The 12,502-nt window shown below is 46.2% G+C and overlaps 1 protein-coding gene across 1 annotated transcript; it reads right to left on the bottom strand.

Moving 5' to 3' along the window:
* Window positions 1-4,215: 4,215 nt before the first annotated feature.
* Window positions 4,216-6,888, bottom strand: LOC124028870 (dedicator of cytokinesis protein 3-like; the record flags this gene model as incomplete). The annotated part of the gene is made up of 4 exons (XM_046340785.1): window positions 4,216-4,322; window positions 5,973-6,135; window positions 6,512-6,636; window positions 6,805-6,888. Coding segments are annotated over 4 exons (479 nt in total), but the record flags the coding sequence as incomplete, so codon positions are not given.
* Between the last annotated feature and the right edge of the window lie 5,614 nt (window positions 6,889-12,502).

Below are 12,502 nucleotides of genomic sequence, written 5' to 3' on the forward strand. Positions count from 1 at the left end.
CAGTTCCAGAGTCTACGTCTCGTGCCACCTGTTACTTCCTGGCCTGCCGAGCCTCCAGAACCTAGGGTTAATAACCCACCTTGCTACTCCGGGCAGCCCACTGAGTGCCGCTCCTTTCTCACGCAGTGTGAGATTGTGTTCTCTCTCCAACCCAACACATACTCTAGAGAGAGAGCTCGGGTTGCTTACGTCATTTCACTCCTTACTGGCCGGGCTCGAGAATGGGGCACAGCTATCTGGGAGGCAAGGGCTGATTGCTCTAACAAGTTCCAGAACTTTAAAGAGGAGATGATTCGGGTTTTTGACCGTTCAGTTTTTGGTGGGGAGGCTTCTAGGGCCCTGGCTTCCTTATGCCAAGGTGAACGGTCCATAACGGATTATTCTATTGAGTTTCGCACTCTTGCTGCCTCTAGTGAGTGGAACGAGCCGGCGCTGCTCGCTCGTTTTCTGGAGGGACTCCACGCAGTGGTTAAGGATGAGATTCTCTCCCGGGAGGTTCCTTCAGATGTGGACTCTTTGATTGCTCTCGCCATCCGCATAGAACGACGGGTAGATCTTCGTCACCGGGCTCGTGGAAGAGAGCTCGCATCAACGGTGTTTCCCTGCTCCGCATCGCAACCATCTCCCTCCTCTGGCTTTGAGACTGAGCCCATGCAGCTGGGAGGGATTCGCATCTCGACTAAGGAGAGGGAACGGAGGATCACCAACCGCCTGTGCCTCTATTGCGGAGTTGCTGGACATTTTGTTAATTCATGTCCAGTAAGAGGCCAGAGCCCATCAGTAAGCGGAGGGCTACTGGTGAGCGCTACTACTCAGGTCTCTTCATCTAGATCTTGTACTACTATGTCGGTCCATCTACGCTGGACCGGTTCGGGTGCTACATGCAGTGCCTTGATTGACTCTGGGGCTGAGGGTTGTTTCATGGACGAAGCATGGGTTCGGAAACATAACATTCCTTTCAGACCGTTAGACAAGCCTACGCCCATGTTTGCCTTAGATGGTAGTCATCTTCCCAGTATCAAATTTGAGACACTACCTTTAACTCTCACAGTATCTGGTAACCACAGTGAGACTATTTCTTTTTTGATTTTCCGTTCACCGTTTACACCTGTTGTTTTGGGTCATCCCTGGCTAGTATGTCATAATCCTTCTATTAATTGGTCTAGTAATTCTATCCTATCCTGGAACGTTTCTTGTCATGTGAAGTGTTTAATGTCTGCCATCCCTCCCGTTTCTTCTGTCCCTACTTCTCAGGAGGAACCTGGCGATTTGACAGGAGTGCCGGAGGAATATCATGATCTGCGCACGGTCTTCAGTCGGTCCCGAGCCAACTCCCTTCCTCCTCACCGGTCGTATGATTGTAGTATTGATCTCCTTCCGGGGACCACTCCTCCTCGAGGTAGACTATACTCTCTGTCGGCTCCCGAACGTAAGGCTCTCGAGGATTATTTGTCTGTGTCTCTTGACGCCGGTACCATAGTGCCTTCTTCTTCTCCGGCCGGGGCGGGGTTCTTTTTGTTAAGAAGAAGGACGGTACTCTGCGCCCCTGCGTGGATTATCGAGGGCTGAATGACATAACGGTTAAGAATCGTTATCCGCTTCCCCTTATGTCATCAGCCTTCGAGATTCTGCAGGGAGCCAGGTGCTTTACTAAGTTGGACCTTCGTAACGCTTACCATCTCGTGCGCATCAGAGAGGGGGACGAGTGGAAACGGCGTTTAACACTCCGTTAGGGCATTTTGAGTACCGGGTTCTGCCGTTCGGTCTCGCCAATGCGCCAGCTGTTTTTCAGGCATTAGTTAATGATGTTCTGAGAGACATGCTGAACATCTTTGTTTTTGTCTATCTTGACGATATCCTGATTTTTCTCCGTCACTCGAGATTCATGTTCAGCACGTTCGACGTGTTCTACAGCGCCTTTTAGAGAATTGTCTCTACGTAAAGGCTGAGAAGTGCTCTTTTCATGTCTCCTCCGTTACTTTTCTCGGTTCCGTTATTTCCGCTGAAGGCATTCAGATGGATTCCGCTAAGGTCCAAGCTGTCAGTGATTGGCCCGTTCCAAGGTCACGTGTCGAGTTGCAGCGCTTTTAGGTTTCGCTAATTTCTATCGGCGTTTCATTCGTAATTTCGGTCAAGTTGCTGCTCCTCTCACAGCTCTTACTTCTGTCAAGACGTGTTTTAAGTGGTCCGGTTCCGCCCAGGGAGCTTTTGATCTTCTAAAAGAACGTTTTACGTCCGCTCCTATCCTCGTTACTCCTGACGTCACTAGACAATTCATTGTCGAGGTTGACGCTTCAGAGGTAGGCGTGGGAGCCATTCTATCCCAGCGCTTCCAGTCTGACGATAAGGTTCATCCTTGCGCTTATTTTTCTCATCGCCTGTCGCCATCTGAGCGCAACTATGATGTGGGTAACCGTGAACTGCTCGCCATCCGCTTAGCCCTAGGCGAATGGCGACAGTGGTTGGAGGGGGCGACCGTTCCTTTTGTCGTTTGGACAGACCATAAGAACCTTGAGTACATCCGTTCTGCCAAACGACTTAATGCCCGTCAAGCTCGTTGGGGCGTTGTTTTTCGCTCGTTTCGAGTTTGTGATTTCTTACCGTCCGGGTAGCAAGAACACCAAGCCTGATGCCTTATCCCGTCTGTTTAGTTCTTCTGTGGCTTCTACTGATCCCGAGGGGATTCTTCCTTATGGGCGTGTTGTCGGGTTAACAGTCTGGGGAATTGAAAGACAGGTTAAGCAAGCACTCACGCACACTGCGTCGCCGCGCGCTTGTCCTAGTAACCTCCTTTTCGTTCCTGTTTCCACTCGTCTGGCTGTTCTTCAGTGGGCTCACTCTGCCAAGTTAGCTGGTCATCCCGGTGTTCGAGGCACTCTTGCGTCTATTCGCCAGCGCTTTTGGTGGCCGACTCAGGAGCGTGACACGCGCCGTTTCGTGGCTGCTTGTTCGGACTGCGCGCAGACTAAGTCGGGTAACTCTCCTCCTGCCGGTCGTCTCAGACCGCTCCCCATTCCTTCTCGACCATGGTCTCACATCGCCTTAGGCGTCATTACCGGTCTGCCTTTGTCTGCGGGGAAGACTGTGAGAGCCGCCAATAAACGCAGGATTAAGAGTCCAAGGTATTGTTGCGGCCAGAGAGTGTGGCTTTCCACTCGCAACCTTCCTCTTACGACAGCTTCTCGTAAGTTGACTCCGCGGTTCATTGGTCCGTTCCGTGTCTCCCAGGTCGTCAATCCTGTCGCTGTGCGACTGCTTCTTCCGCGACATCTTCGTCGCGTCCATCCTGTCTTCCATGTCTCCTGTGTTAAGCCCTTTCTTCGCACCCCGTTCGTCTTCCCTCCCCCTCCCGTCCTTGTCGAGAGCGCACCTATTTACAAGGTACATAAGATCATGGACATGCGTTCTCGGGGACGGGGTCACCAATACTTAGTGGATTGGGAGGGTTACGGTCCTGAGGAGAGGAGTTGGGTTCCGTCTCGGGACGTGCTGGACCGTTCACTCATCGATGATTTCCTCCGTTGCCGCCAGGATTCCTCCTCGAGTGCGCCAGGAGGCGCTCGGTGAGTGGGGGTACTGTCATGTTTGTCATTTATTATCATGTCTTGTCCCTGTGCTCCCCATTCTATTCGTTTCCCTCTGCTGGTCTTATTTGGTTCTTTCCCTCCTTCTATCCCTCTCTCTCCCCCTCCCTCTCTCACTCTCTCGCTCTCTCTTCTCTCTATCGTTCCGTTCCTGCTCCCAGCTGTTCCTATTCCCCTAATCATCATTTAGTCTTCCCACACCTGTTCCCGATCCTTTCCCCTGATTAGAGTCCCTATTTATTCCTTTGTGTTCCGTTCCTGTCCCGTCGGTTCCTTGTTTAGTATTCACCATGCTGTGATTGCGTTTCGCCCTGTCCTGTCGTGTTTTTGCTGTGATTGTGTATCGCCCTGTCCTGTCGTGTTTTTTGCCTTCATCAGATGCTGCGTGTGAGCAGGTGTCTCTGTCAACTACGGCCTGCGCCTACCCGAAGCGACCTGCAGTCTGTGGCCGCTTCTCCTGTTATTCCCCTCTACAGACTAGAGGATTTCTGTTATTCCCTGTTTGGACTTGAATAAACTCTGTTTCTGTTAAGTCGCTTTTGGGTCCTCTTTCACCTGCATGACATACATAGGAAATCACCACTACAGGAGGAAAACAACCATGGAAAGAAGAGGCAGAAAGAAGGCTGACCTTGTAGACATAGAGCTCGTGACTCTCATCTGACAGCGTTGTCCCGTCCTCTCTCATCAGTGGTGTGAAGGCAAAGCCAAACAGCTTCTTCTCCGCCTTGTCTTTGGCTGTGGAGAAGAGGATGAACAGAGAGGATGAACAGAGAGGATGAACAGAGAGGATGAACAGAGAGGATGAACAGAGAAGAAGAACAGAGAGGAAGAACAGAGAGGATGAACAGAGAGGATGAACAGAGAGGAAGAACAGAGAGGATGAACAGAGAAGAAGAACAGAGGATGAACAGAGAGGATGAACAGAGAGGAAGAACAGAGAGGATGAACAGAGAGGAAGAACAGAGAGGATGAACAGAGAGGAAGAACAGAGAGGATGAACAGAGAGGATGAACAGAGAAGACGAACAGAGAGGATGAACAGAGAGGATGAACAGAGAGGAAGAACAGAGAGGATGAACAGAGAAGAAGAACAGAGAGGATGAACAGAGAGGATGAACAGAGAGGATGAACAGAGAGGATGAACAGAGAGGATGAACAGAGAGGATGAACAGAGAGGAAGAACAGAGAGGATGAACAGAGAGGAAGAACAGAGAGGATGAACAGAGAGGATGAACAGAGAGGATGAACAGAGAGGATGAACAGAGAAGACGAACAGAGAGGATGAACAGAGAGGATGAACAGAGAGGAAGAACAGAGAGGATGAACAGAGAAGAAGAACAGAGAGGATGAACAGAGAGGATGAACAGAGAGGATGAACAGAGAGGATGAACAGAGATGATGAACAGAGATGATGAACAGAGAGGATGAACAGAGAGGATGAACAGAGAGGAAGAACAGAGAGGATGAACAGAGAAGACGAACAGAGAGGATGAACAGAGAGGATGAACAGAGAGGAAGAACAGAGAGGATGAACAGAGAAGAAGAACAGAGAGGATGAACAGAGAGGATGAACAGAGAGGATGAACAGAGAGGATGAACAGAGAGGATGAACAGAGATGATGAACAGAGAGGATGAACAGAGAGGATGAACAGAGAAGACGAACAGAGAGGATGAACAGAGAGGAAGAACAGAGAGGATGAACAGAGAGGATGAACAGAGAAGACGAACAGAGAGGATGAACAGAGAGGATGAACAGAGAGGAAGAACAGAGAGGATGAACAGAGAAGAAGAACAGAGAGGATGAACAGAGAGGAAGAACAGAGAGGATGAACAGAGAGGATGAACAGAGAGGATGAACAGAGAGGATGAACAGAGAGGATGAACAGAGATGATGAACAGAGAGGAAGAACAGAGAGGATGAACAGAGAGGAAGAACAGAGAGGATGAACAGAGAGGATGAACAGAGAGGATGAACAGAGAGGAAGAACAGAGAGGATGAACAGAGAAGAAGAACAGAGAGGATGAACAGAGAGGATGAGCAGAGAGAGACAACCACTCACTAAGTGTCATATGTACCCCAAAAGGCTGGCCAAAGATGAAAGAAGCACAATTGAAGTTTAACCTCTTCCACTATATTCAAGAGTTGCTGAACATTTACTCTGTAGTTGGCTTTAGAAAGGTCTAGCAAGAAGGAGTTGTCAAATGAGTTGTCTTCAGTATAATCTCTAGAACACAGGAGTAAAATATTTTTGTGCAAATTTGATCAGCTGTGTGATAACCTTCCTGTGTTCATACGTGTTAGAAAGTGAGATTTCCTCCACAAAGGTGCAAAGCACTCGATTATCATGACATTACTGATGATCTCTAGACCAGACCGGTACTCACTGGAGCAGTGTCTGAACTCGAAGCGTAGGTGTGACCCTCTGAAGCGGTCTATGGGGATGGGTAGTTTAACCACCTCGCTCCAGCGGGGGCTGTTGTTGTGGTAGAGGACAAAGGAACGGTGTTCACTAATGTGGGGCTCACCACTGCCCAGGCTGATACAGTCCTACAGGAAGACACACACACACACAGGTCATTACACACATGCACGCCCGCGCACACACACACACACACACACACACACACACACACACACACACACACACACACACACACACACACACACACACACACACACACACACACACACACACACACACACACACACACACACACACACACACACACACACACGCCCACACGCCCACACACGCCCACACACGCCCACACCACATATCATTATTTTAAACTGAACAATAAAAAAAACGTACAGATGCAAAGTCTTGATCGCAAATTAAATACACGAAACAAATGTAACGTATTTTGTAGGGTCATCTGACATATCATGGTCGTCAGGGGGAGAAAATGAAAACGACACCTACCTTGAGCATCTCTCCGTCTGCGTAGAGCACGTAAACGGACACCTCAATGTTCTTCTGGACGCTCTTTCCTCCCCTTTCAAAGTCTCCTCTTTCCAAGGTGAGATACAGGTCGTTACGGATGTCACCTGGGGAGGTTAGACAGACACACAGGTCGTTACGGATGTGACCTGGGGAGGGTAGACAGACACACAGGTCGTTACGGATGTCACCTGGGGAGGTTAGACAGACACACAGGTCGTTACGGATGTGACCTGGGGAGGGTAGACAGACACACAGGTCGTTACGGATGTCACCTGGGGAGGTTAGACAGACACACAGGTCGTTACGGATGTGACCTGGGGAGGGTAGACAGACACACAGGTCGTTACGGATGTCACCTGGGGAGGGTAGACAGACACACAGGTCGTTACGGATGTCACCTGGGGAGGTTAGACAGACACACACAGAAACGTCAGTCAGACAACAGAACTCAAATATGTATAATAGTGTATTCTATACCATCTATCGCGTCTGGCCTGCGCCGCTCGGCCTTCGCTCATCCATATATGCACATGTACATATTCTCATTCACCTCTTTAGATTTGTGTGTATGAGGTAGTTGTTGTGGAATAGTTAGATGACTTGTTAGACATTACTGCACTATAACATCTGCTAACCATGTGACCAATAACATCTGCTAACCATGTGTATGCAACCAATAACATCTGCTAACCATGTGACCAATAACATCTGCTAACCATGTGACCATTAACATCTGCTAACCGTGTGTATGTGACCATTAACATCTGCTAACAATGTGTATGTGACCAATAACATCTGCTAACCATGTGTATGTGACCAATAACATCTGCTAACCATGTGACCATTAACATCTGCTAACCATGTGACCATTAACATCTGCTAACCATGTGACCAATAACATCTGCTAACCATGTGTATGTGACCAATAACATCTGCTAACCATGTGTATGTGACCAATAACATCTGCTAACCATGTATATGTAACCAATAACATCTGCTAACCATGTGTATGCGACCAATAATATATGCTAACCATGTGACCAATAACATCTGCTAACCATGTGACCATTAACATCTGCTAACCATGTGTATGTGACCATTAACATCTGCTAACCGTGTGTATGTGACCAATAACATCTGCTAACCATGTGTATGTGACCAATAACATCTGCTAACCATGTGACCATTAACATCTGCTAACCATGTGTATGTGACCAATAACATCTGCTAACCATGTGTATGTGACCAATAACATATGTTAACCATGTGACCAATAACATCTGCTAACCATGTGTATGTGACCAATAACATCTGCTAACCATGTGTATGTGACCAATAACATCTGCTAACCATGTGTATGTGACCAATAACATCTGCTAACCATGTCTATGTAACCAATAACATCTGCTAACCATGTGTATGCGACCAATAATATCTGCTAACCATGTGACCATTAACATCTGCTAACCATGTGACCATTAACATCTGATAACCATGTGACCAATAACATCTGCTAACCATGTGACCAATAACATCTGCTAACCATGTGACCATTAACATCTGCTAACCATGTGACCATTAACATCTGCTAACCATGTCTATGTAACCAATAACATCTGCTAACCATGTGACCAATAACATCTGCTAACCATGTGACCATTAACATCTGATAACCATGTGACCATTAACATCTGCTAACCATGTGTATGTGACCAATAACATCTGCTAACCATGTGTATGTGACCAATAACATCTGCTAACCATGTCTATGTAACCAATAACATCTGCTAACCATGTGTATGCGACCAATAATATCTGCTAACCATGTGACCATTAACATCTGCTAACCATGTGACCATTAACATCTGATAACCATGTGACCAATAACATCTGCTAACCATGTGACCAATAACATCTGCTAACCATGTGACCATTAACATCTGCTAACCATGTGACCATTAACATCTGCTAACCATGTCTATGTAACCAATAACATCTGCTAACCATGTGACCATTAACATCTGCTAACCATGTCTATGTAACCAATAATATCTGCTAACCATGTGACCAATAACATCTGCTAACCATGTCTATGTAACCAATAACATCTGCTAACCATGTGACCAATAACATCTGCTAACCATGTGACCAATAACATCTGCTAACCATGTGTATGTGACCAATAACATCTGATTTGAATTGATTTTGTAATGGGTATTGACCTCATGTTAGTCTTCTTTCTAGCCTGTATCATCACTACGTCAGGGCTCCCTGTTTACACCCCCCCATCCCTCTCCTTCACCTCACTGCAAATCATGACCTTTTCCCTGGGTAAACACACAGATAACTGGCCTGTCTCCACCACCCACTGGATGTGCTGCTACATGCCTGAACACATTATTGATGCTTTCTATAACCATTGACCAGTTTGCACACACACACACACACACATGCATGCACGCACGCACACACACACGTATGCCGAAATGCGCGCGCGTACACACACACACGCACACACACACACACACACGCACACACACACGCACGCACGCACGCACGCACGCACACACACACGTATGCCGAAATGCGCGCGCGTACACACACACACACACACACACACACACACACACACACACACACACACACACACACACACACACACACACACACACACACACACACACACACACACACACACACACACACAGCTGTGTTGCTCTTTCCTACCCCAGAGTATTGACCAGTGTCGTCCGGTACGCTCACAATTCTTCTCATGTCTTGGTTTCCAGAGGAAGATATTTCAGACACGACGCACGTTTAAGATGAAAGTTCAAAGGTCATATCTATGGGTGAGTTTAAATCAAGGCTGTATATTATGATGATATGGATCCTAACATGCAGATATTAATTAAAGAGAAGAACTCTCCATAACTCCGTAGCAGAGGCAGAGAATATATCAGTTCGTTTGAATATTCTGCATGCCTACGAAGTTGTTACAAGAAGCCTTTTCATCCTAAAAAAAACTCAGTGAGCTTCCTGCTGTTTTTGCACGGTTACTAACCATGAATAATGGAAAAGCTTGGAAGTGGAAACAATGAACCACCGTTGTCTGTAAGAGTAACGGCGTGTCTTGATTTTGTGGGTTATATATCACAGGCATAAATTACTCAAGAAATCTCAACCTGTGACAGGAAAAAACTTTTAGATTATTTAGTGATGTATTGAAGACATGGAAGATATATTACTACAGATTAACTACATTCATATTACTACAGTTTATACTGCATATTTACTATAGAACTGTATCTAAGCTGTTTATACTGCATATTTACTATAGAACTGTATCTAAGCTGTTTATACTGCATATTTACTATAGAACTGTATCTAAGCTGTTTATACTGCATATTTACTATAGAACTGTATCTAAGCTGTTTATACTGCATATTTACTACAGAACTGTATCTAAGCTGTTTATACTGCATATTTACTATAGAACTGTATCTAAGCTGTTTATACTGCATATTTACTATAGAACTGTATCTAAGCTGTTTATACCACCTAACTGAGGATCTCAATTTAACCTTGCGCAATACCCTAGATGCAGTTGCACCCCTAAAAACTAAAAAAAGTCTCATAAAAAACTAGCTCCCTGGTACACAGAAAATACCCGAGCTCTGAAGCAAGCTTCCAGAAAATTGGAACGGAAATGGCGCCACACCAAACTGGAAGTCTTCCGACTAGCTTGGAAGGACGGTACCGTGCAGTACCGAAGAGCCCTTACTGCTGCTCGATCGTCCTATTTTTCTAACTTAATTGAGGAAAATAAGAACAATCCGAAATTCCTTTTTGATACTGTGGCAAAGCTAACTAAAAAGCAGCATTCCCCAAGAGAGGATGACTTGCACTTTAGCAGTGATAAATTCATGAACTTCTTTGAGGAAAAGATTATGATTATTAGAAAGCAAATTACGGACTCCTCTTTAAACCTGCATATTCCTCCAAACCTCAGTTGTCCTGAGTCTGCACAACTCTGCCAGGACCTAGCATCAAGAGAGACGCTCAAGTGTTTTAGTACTATATCTCTTGACACAATGATGAAAATAATCATGGCCTCTAAACCTTCAAGCTGTATACTGGACCCTATTCCAACTAAACTACTGAAAGAGCTGCTTCCTGTGCTTGGCCCTCCTATGTTGAACATAATAAACGGCTCTCTATCCACTGGATGTGTACCAAACTCACTAAAAGTGGCAGTAATAAAGCCTCTCTTGAAAAAGCCAAACCTTGACCCAGAAAATATAAAAAACTATCGGCCTATATCGAATCTTCCATTCCTCTCAAAGATTTTAGAGAAGGCTGTTGCGCAGCAACTCACTGCCTTCCTGAAGACAAACAATGTATACGAAATGCTTCAGTCTGGTTTTAGACCCCATCATAGCACTGAGACGGCACTTGTGAAGGTGGTAAATGACATTTTGATGGCATCGGACCGAGGCTCTGCATCTGTCCTCGTGCTCCTAGACCTTAGTGCTGCTTTTGATACCATCGATCACCACATTCTTTTGGAGAGATTGGAAACCCAAATTGGTCTACACGGACATGTTCTGGCCTGGTTTAGGTCTTATCTGTCGGAAAGATATCAGTTTGTCTCTGTGAATGGTTTGTCCTCTGACAAATCAACTGTACATTTCGGTGTTCCTCAAGGTTCTGTTTTAGGACCACTATTGTTTTCACTATATATTTTACCTCTTGGGGATGTTATTCGAAAACATAATGTAAACTTTCACTGCTATGCGGATGACACACAGCTGTACATTTTAATGAAACATGGTGAAGCCCCAAAATTGCCCTCGCTAGAAGCATGTGTTTCAGACATAAGGAAGTGGATGGCTGCAAACTTTCTACTATTAAACTCGGACAAAACAGAGATGATTGTTCTAGGTCCCAAGAAACAAAGAGATCTTCTGTTGAATCTGACAATTAATCTTAATGGTTGTACAGTCGTCTCAAATAAAACTGTGAAGGACCTCGGCATTACTCTGGACCCTGATCTCTCTTTTGAAGAACATATCAAGACCATTTCGAGGACAGCTTTTTTCCATCTACGTAACATTGCAAAAATCTGAAACTTTCTGTCCAAAAATGATGCAGAAAAATTAATCCATGCTTTTGTCACTTCTAGGTTAGACTACTGCAATGCTCTATTTTCCGGCTACCCGGATAAAGCACTAAATAAACTTCAGTTAGTGCTAAATACGGCTGCTAGAATCCTGACTAGAACCAAAATATTTGATCATATTACTCCAGTGCTAGCCTCTCTACACTGGCTTCCTGTCAAAGCAAGGGCTGATTTCAAGGTTTTACTGCTAACCTACAAAGCATTACATGGGCTTGCTCCTACCTACCTCTCTGATTTGGTCCTGCCGTACATACCTACACGTACGCTACGGTCACAAGACGCAGGCCTCCTAATTGTCCCTAGAATTTCTAAGCAAACAGCTGGAGGCAGGGCTTTCTCCTATAGAGCTCCATTTTTATGGAACGGTCTGCCTACCCATGTCAGAGACGCAAACTCGGTCTCAACCTTTAAGTCTTTACTGAAGACTCATCTCTTCAGTGGGTCATATGATTGAGTGTAGTCTGGCCCAGGAGTGGGAAGGTGAACGGAAAGGCTCTGGAGCAACGAACCGCCCTTGCTGTCTCTGCCTGGCCGGTTCCCCTCTTTCCACTGGGATTCTCTGCCTCTAACCCTGTTACGGGGGCTGAGTCACTGGCTTGCTGGGGCTCTCTCGTGCCGTCCCTGGGGGGGTGCGTCACCTGGGTGGGTTGATTCACTGTTGTGGTCAGCCTGTCTGGGCCCCCCCCTTGGGTTGTACCGTGTCGGAGATCTTTGTGGGCTATACTCGTCCTTGTCTCAGGATGGTAAGTTGGTGGTTGAAGATTTCCCTCTAGTGGTGTGGGGGCTGTGCT

Source organism: Oncorhynchus gorbuscha, unplaced genomic scaffold, assembly GCF_021184085.1.
Source record: "Oncorhynchus gorbuscha isolate QuinsamMale2020 ecotype Even-year unplaced genomic scaffold, OgorEven_v1.0 Un_scaffold_4933, whole genome shotgun sequence".
NCBI lineage: Eukaryota > Metazoa > Chordata > Actinopteri > Salmoniformes > Salmonidae > Oncorhynchus > Oncorhynchus gorbuscha.